Source organism: Bombus affinis, chromosome 2, assembly GCF_024516045.1.
Source record: "Bombus affinis isolate iyBomAffi1 chromosome 2, iyBomAffi1.2, whole genome shotgun sequence".
Taxonomy (NCBI): domain Eukaryota; kingdom Metazoa; phylum Arthropoda; class Insecta; order Hymenoptera; family Apidae; genus Bombus; species Bombus affinis.
The window spans coordinates 14,980,297-15,003,934 of NC_066345.1; the positions used below are offsets into that span (position 1 = coordinate 14,980,297).

At 37.2% G+C, this 23,638-nt stretch overlaps 1 protein-coding gene across 3 annotated transcripts in view; it reads left to right on the forward strand.

The window, feature by feature from the left end:
• The window catches only part of LOC126926791 (histone demethylase UTY), a 150,008-nt gene that overhangs the window by 18,259 nt on the left and 108,111 nt on the right, over positions 1-23,638 (forward strand). Inside the window, exons 1-2 of one of the 3 annotated variants that reach the window (XM_050743146.1) lie at positions 8,804-9,347; positions 9,440-9,589. The exons of 1 other annotated variant lie outside the window; for it this stretch is intronic. In XM_050743146.1, the coding sequence (XP_050599103.1) occupies positions 9,567-9,589 (23 nt within the window). In that variant the 5' untranslated portion in view covers positions 8,804-9,347; positions 9,440-9,566. Of the gene's footprint in view, positions 1-8,803; positions 10,130-23,638 lie in introns of those variants that run through there. One more of the 3 variants, XM_050743154.1, reaches the window with a different exon arrangement.

Below are 23,638 nucleotides of genomic sequence, written 5' to 3' on the forward strand. Positions count from 1 at the left end.
TTTTTTTTCTATATTTATCTGTATTTACAAAATATTTACTCGTTGCACTTCGCGCGTCTCACCTTATGCATACGTTAAGCATATCGGACAAATTGAACTTGATACAGGCTCGCATGAATGCAAATCGTGTGAAATATTACTCGCAGAACCAGTTTACCGTAGGTAACAGTACGCAACTCTTGCATTGTGTAAAATTCCGATTACTTAATCGGGCCACATTGACGAGATATCTCGCGGCCCGAAGTTGTTTGACGTTTTCCACGAGATATCTCGCGTTTCCTGATATCAGCCCTCCCTCCTATTTGTATTGCTCGTTCGATGAAAAATAAAATCGCGCACGCTATGGGAGTCTGAGTTGGGTTGCACGGTGAGAATCGAAAGCGAATGTTACCACCTTATAAAAATATCGCTCGTATAATATTGACTTATCTATCTGCCTATCTACTTACCTATGATTTTTACTATTCGTTCGTATTTCTACGTGCTTTCTATCTTTTCGATGAATCCCCAATTTATGCAACGTACGTGTGAAAGTTTTGAAATATATTTCGTACCCTCGGTGCATCGAACACGCTCATTTTTCCAGACTCTCGCTGTATTTCTGTTTCAAGCGAACGAAAACCATGGTATTTAACCAGCTCTTTCGTAAGCTCGTAAAACAACTTTTCTTCTAAGCGCAGATGAAACTAGGTTTATATAAATTGTTGCTTCGAGTCATTTCGTGTTAGATGACGTAAATGGATGATACGGGTTCCAAATCAAGCTTCCTACTCGCTCTTGGTTCTTAATTGTTAATTATTTATAAACGTTTAGATTCTTCTCTTACAATGAAAATCATCACTTTCAGTTTCCTTTTCGTGTATATGACTAATTTATATACTATCAATCTGTATATATTTTATACAATTATTTTATTTCATCATCCATACGCTACGTGGATATACATGAGACTTATTTCTAACTTACAAACTTGTTTAAAACCGATACAGCCAGTACAATTAAATATATCTTCTACGTAAATTGAACGTAGCGCTATACAATCTTTTTTATAATTATTTCTACTTAATACAATATATTTAAATACTTGGTAAAAGTTTAATAAATTTACTTATCCTCCCAACAAAATATTAATACTTAATAATTAAATTATAATCAAAATATTAATATAAAATTCTATAGGGTCTTATCGTCCCATAAACTAATATCAGCATTTTCACTAAAAATTTAAATTAATTAAATATATATGAGACAGTGTATATCTCATTAACTCTTTCATTCCAGTTTTTAATTAAAAAACAATTGATTATGCTACCTTTGTACAGTCAATTATACTGCAGCCATTAAATTTTTTAAAAATCATTGGGCAGAATTGACTTAAAATTATTATTCAATAAGGTTGGTTGTTATAATAATATGAAATGTTAATTAAAATAGTTGTGGGTCACTTATAATCAAAAAATATCAACGACGACTCAATATACGATTAATACTAAACGATAGAATTATAATCGTATGGATGTTACATCCATAAAGGACATATAAAATTCATTTGACGGTCAGTGGTTGATATTAAATATCTTGTTCGAACTTATTGCTTCGTCTGATCGTATATGTTTCACGTATCAAGTATTATCCTGTCGTAAAATAAACTTTCGTTCAGCCATTCGGATTAGGAACGGGGAACGATTTCCTGTTCCCGGTGGGCTGGCGTGTTCGTTAAAAATAATTAAATCCGAGCTGAAAGTCGCTCACCCTCCGCCGTTTCGAAAGAAAGAACCGAGAAAACGAGATTGCACTGCGCGTGTGTATTTTGGTAACGAACCTCTACGCTGGAATTTTCGCCCTTTCCATTCCATTCCGACGAACGGCACTCATCTCGCTCGAATTCATTCCACTGACTGCGTGAAATAAGTCGGAAAATTATTTTTTTCGCCTTTCAGGCAGAATCGTAGACAATATTAACTGTCATGTGGTTGGCCGTTTTTCTTTTTCCTCGAAACATCGCTGAGCTTTTTTCCTTTTTGGTGCAACTTTGTCGGGCTTTTTGTTCAGCTTTCCCGTTTCGAGATGAGGCGCAGGATATGATACTCCTGATTTTCAGAACTCTAAATAGAATCAATCGAGACTTTTAACGATACTTCGGTATCTCTTTCAACAAAAATATTTTCTTTAAAATATCTTCTAAACATTCCACTTCGATACGGTTTTGCTCGAAAAGGCGAGAATACTCGAATCGAATGCGTAGATCGTCGTCTATATTTATGTGTCAAAAAATCGTACAGTTCCATTTAAAATAACAAAATAGGATAGTAACATATAATACTCGTTTGTATCATTTTATTTATTACGTGTAACGCGATAATCAAAATTCTGCATTGATGGGTTCTTTCAATGAGAGCATTTTTATACTTTGTATCATTTTTTATGTAGATTTTTTTACAAAAAAAAAAAAAAAGAACGTTCAACAGCATACTAAAAGGGCTGCTGATACATTCACATCGCCGCGCGAATATTCAGATTTCTACCGCGGTATTAAAATTTATTTCCTCCGGCATGTGCTTTCGCTAAAATTCTGCTGCGAAATATATAGTATATAACGAACGAAAATGTATAATTTAATGCAGTTAAAAACCTCGTATTATTAAAAAACGACCAATTCGTTGGTTCGCTAAATAGCGGTGGTGTAACATCAATACCAGTGAATCGATATGTTAATTTAATCTTGCTCCATCGAATTCTTAACTCATTCTTACGCTTTGATAAAATTACGCCAATAATTCCACGTGATTATCTAAAGACGACATATCCCGTGTAATATCGCGTCCGTTCCCCATTAATTATCCGTTCATATATCTAATGCCGATATTTATGGAATCACGTCATGGCCAGAGTGTAACTTCAAAGAGTGAAGTAATCGCACTCGCTGCGCTTGTTTTTATGTAACTAACCTTCGCCTCCTGTCATCTATTCCCATTCACTGTACATAACAGGTAGAAACTGATTCCTCTCGTACAACTTTCTCGGGCCATCTCTCGTTCATAAATATCCCAGCACTTGTGTCAACTTCGAGCGTATGTACAATATACAATGTACGATGTGTACAATGTATAAATGTTACTAAAGTGGAAGAATTGGTGACGAATTAATAATAACTAGTCTGTAGATGTTTTATGTAAATTCAAAGTTGCTATGAACATTGCCAAAGAGGTGAAACTTAAATATTGGATAATTTCATCCAGTAAATATTGGAAAAAAGAAAGAAGAGGTTCGTGGTAAGATCGAAGCGCTAAATATACAATTTCTACTGGAATTATGTTGACAAGATTTTCGCTGGGATTTTAAAACGACGACTATCCAATAGCGAAGAAAAGATCGGTTTTCTTAATATTTGTCAAAAAATCTACGGACGTCTAAACAAAGGTACGGGAAAGTACTAATATTCTCAATTGTTGCTAGAAAAAGATGCTATTGATTTGGATCGCATTCGTGCGTTTGGAAACTCTTAAACGTATAAAAAGGAGAAGTCTACAGCAGGCTTGAAAATCCACAGAATCTCGTCGTAAAAGGGTATTTACCGATAAAAGACTCGATCGTATTTGTTCGTGGCCGTGTTAACGTTAACGCGTTACTTTCCTTCTCTTGATCACGTGGTTCCAGGTGTCCAAGGTGGACAGTAGAAGGGGAGGAAAAAATGTGGATGAGGATCACTGACGAAGAAGTTTCTTTGCCCAACGACGAGAAGTGAACGCGATACGAGAAAAAGGAAACCGGAAAGTGGTGTGGTCTGTGTATTTTAGTAACGAACATTCTAAGCGAAAAACCTCGCGTTGTACATCCGAACAAAGACGACACACGATTTTTGGCGGCCTACGGAGCTTCGCCTTCAAACACCCTCTGTATTGGGTCATCCTAAAAATAATACTGTTGTTTTTTCTTTTTCTTTTTCTGAGAGTTAAATTTAAAACGAGATGGTAGTTGTTACTATGTGATAGTTTAATAAAATTGGAATAGGAAATTTAGTAGCAAACTGTAAATTTAAATGTAGGCATCCTATATCACTGGCTGTCTCAACGAAACTGCAGCCACTCCGAAAACGTTCCAACCCGCATTTATATTTACGCATTAAACGCGTCGTGACCGAGCTTCCTTCCACGTTTTTCCCTATATATAACGAATTATATCCGTTTCCGACTTCCCTCATTTGAAATGCTAATGGATCTTTTACACGAGGTTTTTCGAGTGCAGCGAATAACATCGTCGCGAACACGTGAACAATGTGTATACATATCGTGTGTTGACAAGTTGCTGACTGGCTATTTTGCGTAAAAACTAACACGTGCCATCGGCTAGTTTATGCAGAACAACTTAGTTCGTGTGATATAACTTTACTTGCAAGTGAAAAACTCATGCATAACATTAAATATATGCCTTCCAACGGACAAAAAATGCGATAAATTACTTATCCAAAGTAGCAAGATACAAGCGTAGATATGGAAATGTGATAGTTACAAGTTTTAAATAAATCACACGCGCGTTCCATTTTTACCTACTGACATAATGACCCGAGGTTTTAGTATAATTCTAGAAAAATTATTCACACGGTGAATGCAACAGATTCCAATATTGTATCATTCGATACGTTGGATAAAGGTACAAAAAACGAAACATTATCTATGATGAGCGTTTCGTTCCAATTCCACTATGATAACCTCTAGACATTAATTGGAAGGGAAGAAAAAGAGGGAAAAAACGAAAAGAGGCACAAAAATAATTCCTTTACTCTTTCTTTTCGCTATTACCTCCTCTACAGGTAATAATACCCTATTCGCGTCTCGATGTTCGTAGCAATATATTTTCTAAAATTCACTCGAACGGCGAAAAGAATTCTGCTTAGAACTATATTCGGAATGGTGGCGAGAATTTGATGAGCACATGTGCCCTTGTGGCACAGTGTGACCTTAACGTTATAGAGCCGTGCCAGATCACAGACGTATAATCAGACAATTATGCTCATAATAATAGGCCGGAATTCTTCGTAACCGAACCATGTAGAGATATGTAGAGATGCCGACCGAGGGACTATTTACCTAGGAGCCTTATGGGAAAGTTTACAGTCGCCTGGCCGCAAAAACCAGCGTGCAATTTCGCGACGTCGAAACGTCCTTTGGTTATTGTGACCCGTAGGCTCCTCTCGTTCGCGTAAATGCACACGTGAGAATAACTTCAACCGGTTCCCTCGAATATGCTCGACTACTCAGCCCATCGTGTCCAAAATAAATAACCACATGTAACTTGATAACGTTGAATCTCTTTAATCATTGTGCACGGTGGTAAGGAGCTTGTTTATCCCAGGAGTTTATTTTAGCTATTATATTCGGTAGTTACAGGCATTATTAAGAGGCTAGTAGCGGTTGACATTTATTTTCTCTGATGTTTCTGTGAATAAATATCAATTGACTTACGTATCGACTTTGTCTCGCAGAACCTAGTATTAGAATCACCAAACCGGTCAAAAAGGACGTGATCGGGTTTATAAAGCCCGATACACACACTGCGTGTATGTTGTAATATCCAATGATATTCTGTGACACGTTATAGCGACAGTTTGCGCTGAGCACGTGCGATTAATTCATACGTAACGTCAGAGCGTTCTTTGCAACGGAGAGGTTAGTTCGTTATGGCCACCTCTCTAGCGTGGCCTGGTTTCCATGGAAACGCAGACACGCCGAGCGAGAAGAACGACTTGGAAGTGACGCAGGCGCATGAGATACGCTGATCAGCGTTGGTTACTATGAGCAAGTTCACGTGTGACGCAATTTCTGACGGCAACTTGTCGTCTTGTTCACATCAGAAAAAATGATCGCTGGTACTGCTAGGACGTGAACGTGACGCGTGACGCTTGTACACATCGGGCTTTAACCCTCGTAGAACGGGATTGCGGAAGTAGAGTCGTTTCCAATCTATTACAGAATTCTGTCATTATGTTTCCTGATTTGATCTTAAATTACTGTTAATTTATTTTATGATACATAGGACAAAGAAATTTCAAATATTAAGTAAACAATATTCGTTCTGGGTCTAGGTCAGTGAAGTTAATGCATACGTAAGGTATAGCTTTGCATAGAATAGAGATTTTGAATTTCTTGCGGCTAGAATTGTTTATGATTATTGCCTATTATGTTTTTTAAATGCAAACAACGTGGCATTTGAAACTCTTCTATAAATTTTGTAAATTTACTTGTGAAATTATTTTGACTCTTGGAAAATTAATGATTTCTTTCGCAAGTTAAGGTTATTGACTAGAAATTAGTTAATATTTATTCATTATATCGATCTTAGCCATTATGATCATGATTATGGAGTAATCAGCTGACTTGTAGAATTTGACCTGTTTTATATATACCAAACTTGTTATTTGTATCATATTATGCATGAGATTATTATGCAATTATTAATACTGGTTCCTCATAACCTATAAAATTCATTAATAATATTTGTTCGATTGTGTATATGTACATTGCAAAATACAAATATGGTGTTTGTAATATTTTCGTTGCAACAATATTTATATGATTTCAAATATTGACATATAAATGTTAATATTGACTGTTGAGGTGAAAGAATTCCAGTCACAACCAAAAAATACAAAGGTATGCAGTTTTAACAATGCATGTAAATTTGATCGAGAAATCCGATCTTGAAAATGCCGTTTCTAAATTGCATCCATTCCCCAATTTGTTAAACGGAGTTATTATATCTGATTCCACGTTTAAATACACCGCGAGCGTACCAAACAAGGTTGCAAATGTATCGAACGCGCGCGATCGATAGTCGGATGTTTACAAGCTTGCATTAAAACGATGATGGTCGTTTTGTGCGGTCGATAAGCGATATAAGTAAATGCAAACTGTTCCGGTGTAAAAACAAGCGCAATTTAGACACGTATAGAGAGTTGGCGTGTTTATATGAATTTACTTCAATCTCTTGAATCGTTCGTTTCTTTCAAAAAGAGAAGGGAAAAGAAAATGATGAGTTTTCTATAAAAATGTTCTGCCTCGTGGTCCCTTTCTATCCGCATACCGCGAAAGGTATTTTAGAGGTTAGCTTGTAAATGTTCCCGCGAAATTTCGTTCCATATATGAGAGGAGGTCATGTGGATTAAAAATTAACGAAAATGGGTCATAACCTCTGTGTTATTCAAATTATTGGAATTCATATATGTGCTGTACGAATAATTTAATAAAAACAGGAAAAGAAGGAAAAGAATTGTATGATACGCAACATTGTTTTAGTTCTTTCATGATTATGAATCTATGAATATATGTACATATATCAACTACAAAAATGAAATTTACAGCAGTAAAAAATAGTAATACTTTTTTCATTACATTTTTTATATTTTCTAGATTATCTCATTATTACATATTTTCCTCAGCCGCGCGGTATACACAAATAAACTTTTTACAATGTTCACGTTCTGTAATTTATTCACAGCGTCTCATTTTCTTCTTACATCTTTTAATATTTAATCAAAAACGCTTGAATGTCTACAAAAGAAGTATCCTTTGATAATTCTGCTCTAGTCCACGAACAAAATAATTACAAAAAAGTAATCGAAACTGTACTGTTCTATACTCGACTGTTAGAGACAAAAGAATATTTAATAATGCACGAGTTAATATAACCTAAAAAATTGGATGCAGAATTTTTCTTTAAATATTCATAAAATGTACCTAAATATTCAATAACAGTGTATAATAAATAAATGTAGAGATAATAATATAATAAATTACATATTCACAAAATTTACCTTAATAGAAAGCATACATATAATAAAAATATAATACAATATGAAAAAATATTTATATGAATAAAATAATGTGCAAATTTCATAATACAAAGCTTTGTAGCAAATAACTATGTGGGTTAGGTTTAACTCACAATGTAGTCAAATATAGCGATACCAATTCGTGTAGTAAATCACATCGAAACCATCGACAAAACTGCCCTTCACTCGAGGTTAACAAATCAAAATAGTATATAAAGAAATAAGTATACTGCTAGAGGCGACGAACGTTTCACGGAAAGCGATCGCTAACCATCATTTTTTAACACCGGACCTCTCTATCCATATCTGCTGAATCCACCTGAACATTATTATTCCCAAGTGGATTTTAAGAAAATAGAATAATGTAGGGGATTGCGTCAATAGAGTGTATTATTATTACAGAAAATTAGAATGTTTTACGATACAACTAAAATAGTTGTAAGTCGACGCTTTTAATTACAACTGTGGACGCGTGTCGCACATGAAACTGATTTTGCTTGTTATATGAGTATATGGTGCGAGACGTGATTACTCTGGCAAGCTCTGTGCTTCGCTTATGTAGGTCTTGGTCTTTTGTGTGACGTTCTCTTTCGCGCAGAGTAGCGAAGCAGTAAAGAACATGCGAGAAACAGATTAGCAAACGCAAGCCTCTGCATCGCGGTAATTCGGTATAATTTGTTAACCTCTCTGGGAATGGAATTTCCATTTTACGCATGCGTCTGTTTCTTCTTCTTTCACGAGTTCATTCGGTCAAACTGATTTACGTTAAGTAGCTTTTGAAAACTATGTACAGTAAACTTTGTATAGATGCCCGAAAGAAACGAGATACAGTACAAGTTTGTTGTATATACGTATTTCCTAAGCTACAATCTATTCTTGATATACAACGGCTACAAAAAGTATTTGTATTTATTATAGTAATTAAGTCGAAGTATGTTCAGTTTCGTATCATTTAATAGAAATACTGTGAAGATGAAATGTGAAGCCAGATAGAGAAACGCTTCAATGGAAAATAAGAGTACAATGTACAAATACGTTTTGTAGTCACTGTAAATTCATGTTATGTACGTTAAATTATAATCGTAACTTAACGACCTAGATTTACTAACAGAGTGATAAGACGACCGCTTTAGTATGGTTAAAGAAATGTAGGAGATAAGGTTGCTCTCTTTCAGAGCGTAGACAGCTGTGGTACGTATCGTGACTCGTGACACAGACGGGGTGGATGCATCGGGCGGTGGCTTGTCAACGAGTGTCACGGTACTGTTCTAAAACAGGGCCACTACGCATGCGCAATTCCCCTATCGGCTCGCGTTGTCTCTCTGCGTCCCTCTGCCGTAGTATTACTGTCGTTTCCCCCTCCATCCATCTTCGAGCATCCCCTCTTTCATGCTCTCCTAATCCCCGTGTGCCCTTCGCGCCAGTCGCGTCAGTTGCGTGAGAGCCTTTAACGGGGGAGGTGCTACTTAGCACTTACCGTGCGTGGCACCCTCTCCTCTTCTAATCACTGCCATTAATAGTATATATATATATATATGTATATATACACACACATATACATACACACACACACACATATAGATAAATATATACATATATGTATAATCGAAGGACAAAGTAGAATATATCCGTGGCAACAAGGAAGGAAATGTGATGATGCGTGAACTGTGACACGGAAACAGCGTGCAGTTCGCGAAGATCAACGTAACGTGTTACACGACAGATCGACAGGAATAAAATGTGCCACGGAAAGGGAAAACCGTAAGTGTTCTTGTTTCACGGAAGAAGAGAGCATCGGACCTATCGTTGTGTCCGTTGTTACTAGTGCTCCGCTTCGCGTGGTGAAGCACACGGTCGCGTTTCTTCGCTTCGAACACGCATAGTGTATTCATCGTATCTTTCTTCCTCTCCCACTTTTCTCCTCCTCTGCCTTTCGTCATGTTCGTTTTGTGCATCGACACGTTTACTGGCTGACGCGCATCCGACGGCCTTGTTCTCCTCTGTGTTCTTTTCGCCTCTGTTCGCCTCGGTGTACGTTAAGGAGGATAGCGTAATATGTCGCTATCTGTGTGACGTCGTGACTGAAAGCGACGTCTTGGATCCTATGCACGATTCAAACGCGGAAGTCGGTGAACTTGTACATCTGGTGTCTAGTGTGATATTTCTCGCCTCGATCTCGTTTTCCATTCTATCGAAGAGGATCCTCCTGTGACGCGTGCACGACCTTCCAAGAGCGTACATACGGCGTCTTCCTGGCGCTGATTGAGATTTAAATTCCACGGACCTTGGGCGATTTAAATGGTGAGTGAACCGCTCGCTGACTCGCTGCGTGCATCACTGTGTGTCGTGGTTGGCACGCTTGCACGTAGGTACACTACCGGCCATAAGTATTAGGATCAAGTATTAGGAAAACCACTCGTTACATTCATCGAAAAGCTATCAAATTTTATTGTCTAGTATTTTGCATTATACGACACTCTAGCACGTGTGATGCAAAGAACGTAAGAAATTTATAATACAACAAGCACAAGCTAAAACCAACAACAAGCAATTTGTGTTAAATACTGTCCTAGTACTTAATCGGCCGTAGTATATATAGATACAGTGGCTCACGAAAATAGTCGAACACTTTATGATACACATCATGGATAATAGTTTTGAACAAAATGGTCTCGCTGCATATTGTGACTTTATGGTACAGTGAATAATTGACAGCGCAAATATTTTGGCGATGTTTGCGAAATGTATGCTTCCAATGAATATCTTGTAACGTCTATATATTTTTTCGGATCTGATATTGCCAACATGTTGTGTGTGTTAATGAGATTTCAAAGTGTTCCATATGATATGTACATAAAAAGTTCCTAAGAATATTCGAATATTTCCGTGAGTTACTGTACGTATATGTACGGAAATAGGAAGCGTGTTTTCCTCGACGATACCGACACGGCGTTTGGTCCAAGATTGATCGTCGTATGTGCGTGCATGTGTGCGTGTGTTGTTTAACGGTGCATCGCAAGGCTCTCTGACTCGTTTTCCACCAACGGACGACATATCGGCCTCATTTTATGCTCGGATTAGGAGGCCAAGCATGAAATTTTTGTCGAGTGGTGTACGATCGATGCCTCGGGGACGTTTCGTATACGCCCTCGACTCGTCCTTTGACCCTTAAACGAGCAAGCGCCGTATGCATCGAATATAGAACACTTTCCTTTCCCCAATTTTCTTCTTCTAATAATTTACCTTTACAGATTAACTTAATTAGAATGCGATAGAGACACGGAGAATGTACAATATTCTAAACATTATATAACTATATTTATTGAACTTTCTATTAGTATTAAAACTATTAAAGCTAGATATTAATTCAATTAAAATGTTGTAGAGAAGTAGAATAATATATTGACATAAAATTGCGAATACCGTGTAATACCATTTGCTAAAATTTATATCAACACCAGGATTACCGACTAAGTTTACATTGCGGGAACTAAGATGAAAGGTATATGAGAGAACACGCAGTGAACAAAAATAAAGGACATGTAGTATCTTAGAAAAAACTATTCCAATTTCCACAAATGTAAGTTTGTAGACTTGTAAAATTTTTTACAAAAATTTCGGAATATTTATCATCCTTCTGATTTCACTATTAAATTTATTTCATCAAGCCGTATAACGTTTTATATTTTACATTCTTTTCTTGTATCACATAAGTAGATATATATATATATACTATTCAGAGTTGGTCAGGCTTCTTCCTCCTCACCTTGACCCGCATAACTCTTTCTCACGATCGTTGAGTTACTTACCGATCATCGGTACATCGCATTCAAAAGTTCCGATAAATTCCGAACTAAAACTGGCAAAATAAACGATCGTGTACCTGGGTCACGTGTTTATGAGGCATATTGGCGGTCAGTCGCGTTCTTGATTGTTCCAGCGACCTTGATGGGACCTTGATCCCCGTTGAAAGTAAAGCTCTATTTCGCTTGGTATGGCTCGCAAAATAGGACCCGATGAAATCCGTAGAATGGCGTACGTTCGCGTCATGGGAGGCTAGCGAACGTGGAAACAATAACGGCGCGTATTAATCGGCCATAAGCCAGAGTAGGTCAATGCAACAAGTCGCGTAAATGCCAAGCTCGATAATGATAATGCGTGAAAGGTTGAGGAATACCGGTGAGCTGGTAACTGCTATCCGATGTGAATCGTTAGCAACTGAAAAAAAATTAGGTCACTGTGTGCGTGTACATGCGCTGTATCTACGAGTGTACATATGAATGCACACTAATGGGGGAAACCATACCAAGTTCGGCTTAGCTCGACGAATTACGAGTAATTATTCGATTACGATAATAGGATGTAATTAGCTTTGCCTTTGTCGTGAGCTTTCGTTTGTTTTCTCGGATTTCCTTAAGAGCAAAAAAATTGAGGTTATCTTGGTATCGTTATAAGGAAAGCAATCTTTATGCAATTAAACGATGGTACATTGTATTGTACATTTAATTTTTGGAAGCTACAATGCTTGTTTGAGAAATACGAGAATCGGAATATTTAGGTATAATTAGCACTTTAGAATTACAATTAGTACGAAGATTGTTTGTAATCAGTGTTACGTGTTATTTGTGGGTTTCGGTAATTGCAAGGTATACGGCAGAATTGTTGTTTACATATTTAACAGTATTTAGACCGAAGATACGATACTCTGTTGAATCAAAGGATCGATCACTCGAAACTATTCCAAAGATCACTTACTTACTAACGTCTTGAACAAATTAAAAAAAAATCAATTTTTTACTTATTCATATTTAACACGCCTAACTTGATTATTATATCTATAAACATTTAAGATATGAATTACAATGTAAAGTAAAAATATTAAAGTCTGGGTCGAACTACTCTGAAACTTATCTTATTAACATTCTAAATAATCTACAAATGACTTTAAAAAAATTTTTTATACACACACATATATATATATATATTTAGCGTATCTAACTTGAGTATTATATTTACAAACATAAAATATATCTACGTAAAATAATATGAAAATGTCAAACCAGATTATCTCCAATCGGATGCATCTAAATTGCAAAATGTATAAATCACATGATTCATATCCTTCATTTTATTTACCATCTTCTTTGTAGTTATCTTTTCTGTACTTGATAAATCTGTTGCAAGGAACAATTCAATCCGCTTGATAATATCAGCGGGGAAGCGGAATGCGATGAACTTTACGTCGCAATTGCATGACACTCTTTCCATCGCGTTTGAATTACCCGCGTTTACGACTTGGAGCAGCGAGCATTTACGGTTATTACCGCGCCCTTAAAATTGTTCCAGGTGCTTCCCAATCGTGGCCACGACCGAGCCTAACGTACATAAAATCCCGAGATTAATTTTCGTAAGATTGCGTTTCAACCGCTTTTTTGACCTCGATCGGATTTTATCTCGGACTGGTTTCTTTTTTCGCTGCAAATTTTTCTCGTCCGTTAAATCTCGTCTCGAATCTTGTTCTATGCTTCTTTGTTGATGTTACATATGTACATCTGTTCGTGTTTGCTGCAGATTAATGTTTTATGCTTTGAGATAAAGTATCGCACGGTTGGTCGAATTTCTTTTACAAAATCAGTGATCTGAAAAGATAGTAATTTTTAATATCTTTTTGATGAAGAAGTTTCTAAAGGTATGTATCTTATTTGCTGAACTTTTCTTGTTATAATTTTCTATAAAGAAAAATCAAAGTTGTATTTTATAAGATTGCAGTTTTTTCAATCATCTCTTAAATTCTCTTCAGTTATTATAGATATAAATATTCTCGATGGTGGTGTAACACGTGCTTACTGGAAGAAACACTTTTCATAAAAAAAATTTCGTAATATCCATTATATGAAAAGAATTGTTCACAACTAGTTGTCATATTGCAAGACGAGAGGTTATGTAAAACCAAACATTAAAACAAACATTCGTTTTATTATTTCTCAACAAACAAGTTCTATAACTGTTATCGTGTAGAAATTATCCATAACGGATTAGTCATTTTTAAAGTATTGGGTTATGCAACATCCACTTAAAATAAACTACATTCTGAAAACTTTACGGTTAAAAATTTGTCTCTATAGGAAAAACTTAAAGAGTGGAATGAACATGAAACGCGGATTATGTCCAAATTATGAGATTATGTAACGTTCATTTAAAGCTTGAAACAAATTCCAAACTCGTGGAACTGTATCGTTAAAAAAGAATTATGCTTACTGAGGAAATAAGAATAGACGATAAAATACCAGGTTATGTAACATCTAGCTAAAACGAATTTTCAAAACACTTGAAATTCTGCCGCTAAAAGAAATTATATTTGTTTAAAGAAGACCTAAAAAGTATTAGGGATATTCATTTGCAGTGCAATTTACATCCGAAATGCGAGGTTATATATACCCAATACTCGCTTGAAATTCATAAAACTTCACCACTAATAAAGATTATTATCATAGAAAACAATAAATTTAAAAACGAATATGAAAAGTCCATTTGGAGTGCAATTTATGAAGAAAGCATTGTCAAATATTTCCAAGCGGCGACACCGGTTCTGTTCGTGGACGAACGTTTTGTCCCTCTAGTGTTGATACGCATATCTGCATGTATATCGCGTTCATTTGTCTGCATACGTCTCTCTTGTGTTTACGTTGCCCACGTACGTCCGTCCCTGGTGTTTAGCGAAAGAGGTGTCGAGTTTCAAAGCAGAGCAAGTCACCGCGACTAACACTGAACAAAACGCGTATACACGTGCATTGTGTGCGTAAAGTCCGTACTATTTTACATACAGAGATAGAGAGAGAGAAAGAGAAATGTGTAACGAACAGAAGGGCGGTGTTGCTATCCGCGTGTACACCGGATGGATGAAAAATGCTTGAAAAGTGGTAAACGCGACGCAGGAAACAGAGGAAGTAGAACGTGTCTTCTCAGGATTAAAAGTAATGTCTCCAAAGGCACGGTTAGGCATAGAAATGCATCATGCAAAAGGAACTAGCGACAGTGAGCTCGGATTTGTTGCATTATTATGGTAACGTGACTCAGAAACCGCGGTTTAATTGGAACACGGAACAGGCAAGTTTATAGGATACGGTTTATGAGAAGCGTGAATGGTTTTCAAAGATATACTTGTCTACGGAAATGTTGTGCTTGGAAAGAATGTCTACTATAATGAATATTTTAGAATTCTGAGTTTATTATGAAAGAGGTTTTGTTCCTAGAAGTCACTAGATCGTTTTAAGATAAATGTTGTAACGTTGGCTTCAAGATCACGTGCTTTAGATATATTCAGATCTTTTTACACGCTATATTTAACGTTTCTTAACAGAGATACTATTTCTAGGTATTATTACATTATCCGAAAGAAACTAACAGGTTTGAAAGTTTGGTTAGGACGAAGGTAATTTCGTCATTCTAAATGTTAAATTTATTTTGTCGTTGAATTCTGCTTGTAAGGTTTGAAACGCGATATTAAAAAGAGAAAATTTGTTATTAAAATTTCTTCCGGGAGTTTAAGAGCTTAACGTATTGCCAGATAAAAAAGAATTCCAAAAAACGAGGGTTGACAATGTATTTAATTTTTTTGAGCGACAGGTACCATCAACTTTTTGCGAAAAAGTAGACTGACGCCTTTAAAAAATGCATTTTCAGCGTCGAAATGATGCTTGCAAGAGATTGAAGTGTTTGTTCTTTTTGTAGAGCCGCTATGGCCAAGAAATTCTGGACAATAAGATACAAAAGAAAGAGTAGGCGAGTCAGCGTAGAATTTAAATTCTTGATCTCACGGTCACTGACCATGGCATTCAGGCAGTGCCACAGTGTTGTTGAACGAGTTGAAGATCAGTGCCCCCTGCTTCCCGGGCCGAGTTCGATGAAAGATCCAACGATCAATGAGTCACTTATGTATTCACGCCAGAAAAAAAAGGTACTGTGGAATTTAATTAACGCGACGCGTCACATCACCGTGATGGGTCTGGTTGGTAAGCAAAATTTTATCTTTTTCCTGAAGAACACTTTAACCGCTATTACAAAAGTGACTTATTATATTACATTAGTGTGTGTAAAACTGTAAACGATATCCTTCGATAATTTTGAAGGAAAATGGTGGCTCGCTATATAGGGTGTCTAACAAGAATCTAAGAGGCTGAAATGATTTCGATGTTTCTGATAGTAGAAAATACATAGAGTAGAATACAAAAGGGATCTGTACAAGTACAATTTGAAGGGATTGCTTTAAACGTATAGTCTTCTATCTAAACTTGGCCATCTAATTATTTTAATATTATGCATTAAAGTGTAAAATTCGTTGACGTATAGAAATTATTGACGTTTTAAATAACGATGACTTTATATTACATTTCACTCCTCAATATTATTTAATCCATGTTTACAATATTGTGATACTGTACTATATTTTTATATTATATCATTTTTATTACGTAATATGGTACAGTATACAATGTTACGAATATACTTTAAATGATTTTTAATAATCAGGCATATATTGATTTGTTAGTGGAGTATTAATGATTTCATTGTATTCCAGCATTACTCGTAAATTTCTTACAATGCCGCAGATATACGCTATTACAGTTCTGAGATAATCAACGCTAGCGTAGGGAATTAGCGTAGAGTGTAGATTTTATAATTTGCCAATCCCCCGTATAATTCGTTGCATAATGTAAACTAACTGTATCTAGGAAACAAGTAGCTTTAAAATGCACATTAATTAAATTAATTAAAATTGCTCCTCCTTTATTAAGGATTTTTTCGTTGCAGTGAAGGGAAATTAAAATTAAGTACAAAGCGAAGTTCAGTATCGTACGATTTAAATAGATGCACATCTAGATTTATACTAATAGCATCATTTAGTATCTATATATCGATTCTTGCATAAAATTCAATTTATGGTTTCAACCGAGTCGCTAATAACCTATTACGATGATTGATGCGAGTGGAACAACAAGCAAGAAAAAATGAGGAATTAATTATCGTTACAACGACCAAATGGTTTATGAACGCGATATGCTTGCCAATGCAAGGTTTTGCTCGTGCTCATTTTCCAGAGAAGAAGTGTTAAAATTGTTGCCACGCAGGTGATTAAACCTGGATCTAAGATAAGATACTTGCAACATACGAACCATAACCCCGGTGTTAATTCCCAGTAGAACCGCTAGTGCGTATAATCGGACTGTTGATAACCTGATTACACCGTTATTACGTTGCATCAAGCAATTACGTCGGTAAACGACGACTGGCTGTCGTAGGAGTAATTAAAATTAATCGATTTATTAATACGCACGATATATTAGTACATTTTTTAGTAAGTCCTGATAGAAACTTAGTGTTTTAATCTCGAGATTACGAGTTATACCAAACGGGTATATTACACGGACACTAATCTGAACAGCCAATATTGGCATTATATATTCCCTATTTGTGTCATTCATATTTTGTTGCTATTGCTTCATAGCTTCAATTTAAAAATGTCGTAATTATTACAACGCGTTTCGTACTCTCCAACCGCGTCTTATAATTTCTTCACATTAGTGTAAACACTTACGTACACTAATTTGATCATTACATCTATATAAACAAAATTACATTACCTTTCATAAACAGTACCCAAACGCGTAAATAAGCTGACAATTAATAATATTTAACAATTGTTAATGTAATTTAGTTTGTTAATAGTAGAATGTAATTACATTCAACTATGTTTACCAATTTCACACAGTAGCATACGGTTACATGACTATTAGTAACCGTATGCATGCCCATCCAACACGTAGAGCCATAATACGTAAAAAGTAAAAAGGATTTATATACATAAAACAGTTTGCTCGTTCAAGGGACAGAGTAGGATTTGGTCGTTTTGCAAGGCAAACACCTCGCGACAATTCCAGGGGAGTAATTTGCACGCGAAACTAGTTTTCCAGCACATAGTGGAGTACGTGCCCGTGGCGCGTACAGAAAGAGATGGGAGTATCGTGTGTTCGTACGCACAGTTAGGCACATGTACGCGTCTCTCTGTCGGAGAGGAGCCAGCCTGATGATACAGGTACTAGAGAGCGGGTCGTTGAACTTAGGTTCCTCTTGTATACACTCCACACCACCGTCTTCCGGCCGTTTTCGTTTCAGTTTCTTATAGTAGGAAGCATCGCTGGAATCTAAATGCGACGAACAAGGAGCTGCTGAGTAAGAAGCTGAACAGCGGATGCTACGCGGGAATAGATTGCCTAGACGATAAATAATTTAACGGAATGGTAAAAAATTCGGCGGTCGCGTTTAATCTTGCCGTTAGCGATTAGCGATACCTTGTCATACCTTTTTCGTCCAACGGAACAGTTTGGAGAACTTGGATGTATTATTAGGCGTCGTTATTGTAAATTTTACATCGTAAACTCTATCATGTATTGTGTGATTATTGTAATTTACTGGTGCGAATATCTGAAATCACGTGTTTTATCACGTTTGACACGCGAAGTTCTAGAGAATTGTGTCGCGATTAGAAAAATATAAATTTTCCAGCCGTTTCCTCTAAACTTCATGCCGTGTTATTAGCGAGAAATCTGACGTTTGGATTTTTATTATTACGTTGATTGAGGATAGCAAGGCTACATATGTCTACGTTTGGAAAATTCATTTACCGTTGTTTCATTTGACACGGATAAAAATGTATCTTAAAATATTTCATCCTCGGAGCGTCGCTCATAAAACTCGAATCATCGAACATTTTGTCCTAATCAAATGTTTCCATATGTACACATATAGTTGTTGGAGTTAACGATTTCCGGCATGTTCGTGGAATCCTGTTTGAAGTTAGTCACCAACTACAGTTAGTTTCCTGGCCTGCCATCCTGCTTGATCAAGGCGGTGCACACCTTGTCGGCTCGGATGCGTCTCTTGTTTGTGCGTCTTCTTTTTTACTTATATTCCGATCCTCCTTCTTCGTAGCGTCTAGCCACGGTCTATACTCCTAGCGACTGACTGGAACCGGGAAAAAGATGAGATAGGATCGGAGGAAACTTATATCCTCTCGTCTCTTCCTGTAGATAAATTTATTGAAATCGCTTCTAGTCATTTTTATGAAATTTAAGGAAAATTGTGCAATCGATTGGTGCCTTCCCGTAGATAAATATATTGAAACTAGTTCTGGTTGTATCAATCAAATTTCAGAAAAAAGTATAAATATTCAGTTCCTACAATTATCTAATTATATGGTAGCTTCTTGTAGGTAAATTCGTATAAAATCTGGTTATTTCTATGAGATTTAAGAAACGGCATAATTATTCACACGGTTGTGTAGAAATAGAGTCACGAGAGTTCTTACAACTGTTATTGTGTAACACATAAAATATGTCCTATGACTAAATAACGAACTAAAAGTTATTTGGTATTTTAGAATGGCTTATCAGTTCATATTGGTGTAGCGTGAATACAGAATCGATTCCTTTATAAAAGATTGTATTGTTACAACAGGAAGTCGATAAAAATATCTGTATAAAGCTGGAACTCGAACCACGTGGCTATAATATCAGTATCGTTAAGTTATCATTCTACATTAGACGTATCCATCGCGTAAGTTACAAAACCTATTATTAACCTCCAACTTGTATAAACTTGATAAACCTTTCACATAAAAGTCACTCATCCAGGAACACCGATACCGAAGCGCTACTATATCATCCGTTTCCTTCGTAATTCTCTCATCTATCGAGTCATTAAGCAAAAGTAGCATCTATCTTATCAACCGTTAGTTACAGCATCCACTAAAAGGGAACGCGCCAGAAGCACTTGTCAGCCGCGTATCAGCCTAGTCTTTGGAGAGATTAAAATCCACAATTCGTGCGAGCTATTTTTACCGACGGCGCAGGCTGCGCTTGTCAACCCGCAACGCTGACCGTTCAGATTTCAATTAGACACACAGATGGACATCTCGGTTTACTCCGGTTCCGGTGAAACGGAGGAGTAAGCGGCGTGCAGCAGCCATCGGCGCAAGCTCGTCCCGATCCCCACCTTCCACCCTTTCCCCTTCATATAACCGTACCAAAACGGCCGAGAAAGGGACAGAGAGAGGATGAACGTTCGTTCAAAGCAGCGCAGGGATCCGGCGTTTGGGAGCGACAGGGGTGGCAACGAAGCATCGCTGCAAAATCACAACGCGAAACAAAAACAATATTTCCTGAGCTATCCGAAACAATTCCGTCTTTGTCAGGAAATCTAATCGAAAGATACCGAATCAAATTTGTCGCTAACAAATAATAATAGATGTCGATGCTATATACAATAGAACTGCAACATAGAAATATAAAAAAAAAAGAAAAAAAAATTCACGAAGAGAGGTCGAAAATGGTATGGGTCTTTCACGCGTCGTGGCAAAGCCACGGAACGTCCCTGAGAGTTCACTAGCTTCCACGGATCGTTGTGAACCGCCTCTTCTCTCTTTCTCTTCCTCGTTGCCTGTCTCTTCCTCTCCTTCGCCATGGCGAAGAGACGTAGCCGGGTGACCATGTGCGCGTGTGCGTTGCACGTCAGGGCTGGCGAGCCCCGGAGGAACGGTCCTTTCTCGGCCGAAAACTGGTTCCGTATGCTTTCGTGCACTATATCGGGGCCTCCGTCTTGTATACACGCCTGTGGCCCGGGACTCTATCTGTCCCAGAGAGGAGAGCAATAGAGGCCCAGGGAGACGAATTGGCCGGACGATCAGTCGTCGAATCGCGGCCCAGAGGGCGCGTCGTTAGGGACGGTTTAGGAGTGAGTTTTCGTGTTGGGGCGGCTCAACCTCCCCTCGCGTCCGTCCTCGTAGTATCGTTCTACCGCTATACACCTCTCCTCACCTCTAACTCGACCTCCGTCCATCCATCTTCCTCTTTCGTCCTATCCGTCTCACTCGGTTTCTCTCGCTTTCTCTGCCAGGTACCGTACTCTCTTCCTTTCTCTCGCGTCCTTTCTCTTTCTCTGTCGGTCCAACTAGCGGGGGCCCGCGGGAGTGACCCTGAAAGTTCAACAGCCCTCCCTCGAATGGCGCCCCTAACCGCCCCCCTCCTCCACCCTCGTACCTCTTCCCGTGTCCCTTCCCTTTGTGTTGTGCACTGAAACCTAACTTCGCTTAGGCGGCCGCGGTTGCCGCCGCAGCCACCGACACGCCGTTTCTGTGCTGCACGGACTTCCATTTCTTTCTTTCTTTCTTTCTTTCTTTCCATCGTTCTTTCCTGCGTGCGCGTAGCTCTCTCTCTCTTTTCTCTGTTCCCTCCTCGGACCGTTTATTTTCATTTTCTCTTTCTAACCTCTTGCCACCTCGTATCTCTGGTATATATATATATAATATATATATTATATATGTATATATATATATATGTACATATATATATATATACGTATGTACGATGGCCTTTACCAGCCGCCAGCCACGACCGTGTTCCTAAGGCTAAGGACCTTCTCGCGCGGACCTGATTGACCGTACATCACAGGCCAAGTCTTTTTCTCGCGAATCTTTGAGAAATCGACGCAGTTCCAAGATTCTCAAGTCAGAGAATTGGTTTTTCGTCGCTCCGAGTTGCAGCGGATGATTTGATTGGGGTAACGAATTAGGTTAGGTTAGAGGCGAGTGTGACGAAGTTTCGCAGTTTTTTAAGTGCAGGTTGCTGGATGTCGGGTTGCGTGCGGACAAAATTTTGGTCGGGTCGGTTTGATTAAGGGAAGTTTGGTTGATTCGATGGGAAGTATTATATAGATTACGAAGTTTTCTTGTTTTCGAACTAATATTAGTATTAGAATTGCTTTCTTCTATCTTGTTTGCTGTTTGGCAAGATATAAGATACGTATCTCTAAGTACGCGTGCTAGAAAATAACTCTATTGCAATTCTGCAGCATGAATTTTCTGTTTCCTTTTTATTCATTAATTTATTCAACGCCAGTGCAACTTCCTTTTCCCATTTCCCTTGAACTGAAAGGGACGGAAGTCGGTACATTCTTCTGCCGCATTGTAGTATCTTTCAATGCTACAATCGTGTATATACTGTATAATTCGACGTAACTTCGGAAATATAAATTGCAGCGCGGAGGACTTATGCCCGGATGCGTTGCATAAGTCACGTTTAAAGGCTTAAAACCTTGACCATAAGACCATCATTGTACAACAGTACTTTGTTCGCTCGATACTATAGTAGCTTATTACTTCTCTGTTTTTTTACGCTTCTGCTTGTATTTCGAATCTCTTTTGTTTCCTTCTGTATCGATGTAAGAATCGTCATAATTATTACCAGCATGTTATTTCCAGATACCAAACGGTGTTATTAATATGCAGATACGCGTGTCATCGTGTAGGTTTCTTAAGATCTGTTCTCACGACGTGACGCGATGCTTTAAGATAATTGTCCTTGTCGTTTCGTAGTATCGATGAAATAGAGAAGAAAGAAATATTTAATTATTTATAAAATCAATGTTGATTTATTAATTTTGAATGAAATTATAATTGTAATATTAATATTAAAGTTAATTAATATGCATATAAATATTTAAGGAATTTAATTAATCTACCCGCTGGTAATTAATTAGCCGATAGACTTTTAACTTAATTAAACATTTTTACACGTCACATGCATATGCGGTAAATATTGCCTTTCCGCGCGTGTAACTCGTTTGAAATAGAATAAATATCGCGTGGAAACGTTGTTCAATTAAATGGGTGGTCCAACAGTGTCAAATTAACGATAACTTAGTAATACGCTGTTAACAATTTGTCGAATTGTGACGTATTTCCATTCGTTCATACGTGTATTGTTTCAAATGTCCACCCTTATGACAGTTCCCGGTCATTTAGATTAATCATTTTTAGTTTTCAGCATTTATCAGCTTCTATTATTAAATCGTCACATGCCAGACAGCTTTTCGTTTATCTTTGTAATAAACCCGTGATGGAAATAGATTCTATACTTTCTTTATTTTTAGCAGTAAAATAGAACTTGGATTGTCGGTTAATTACTGTATAAACGGAGACAAAGGTTTATTTCAAAAATTTGATTTCATAGGAAATAAAATATAGAATATCAAAGTTTGAGACGCGGAGACTCGAATTTTTATATACGAATTTTACGATCAATTAAATTTCCATTTTAATATTATGCCATTGTATTATTGTTAAATATATATCAAATATTATTTTGTTAGGACAAGATTTCGTTATATGTAAATAATATTTACAAATCTTCAGTCATTACACGCAAACATAAACAACCAATAAAGCACAGTCAGTAAAAGTAAATGTTGCACCGAATTTCACTGATGCAATCATCGACAATTCATGGGAAAAAAGGGATCAGAATATCATTACGAAACACGGAGGTAGTCCAGAAATGAAAGTGGCAATACGGTTTCTTTATGTTGCCAGATAGCCATTGAGTAAGGTCAAGGCGGCAGCTGTCGAGCTGCCATTTTTTCCGTCCGTTTGAAATTGTTCCTCGTACGTGAAAGATGCGCACGCCATTGCAGGAAGTCGAATCAGCCGCAGGAAACCAGTGTTTGCTGTTGGCGTTAAATCGGACTTGTCCGTGATCGTGGGAAATGCCGCGAGGTGTAGCCAGAATAAAAGGATCAACCACCTGGATAAAAGTGGAGTAATTCATATCCGGAAGAGAAACGAAAGCATTTCGTTCGAGTGACAATAGTCACGCTATGCTGTTCCCCAATAATATTTAACGATAACTAACATGGAAATGTAATGGAAATATAACATGTGAAAATATGTGAAACAACATATTTTATCAAAAAGAATTA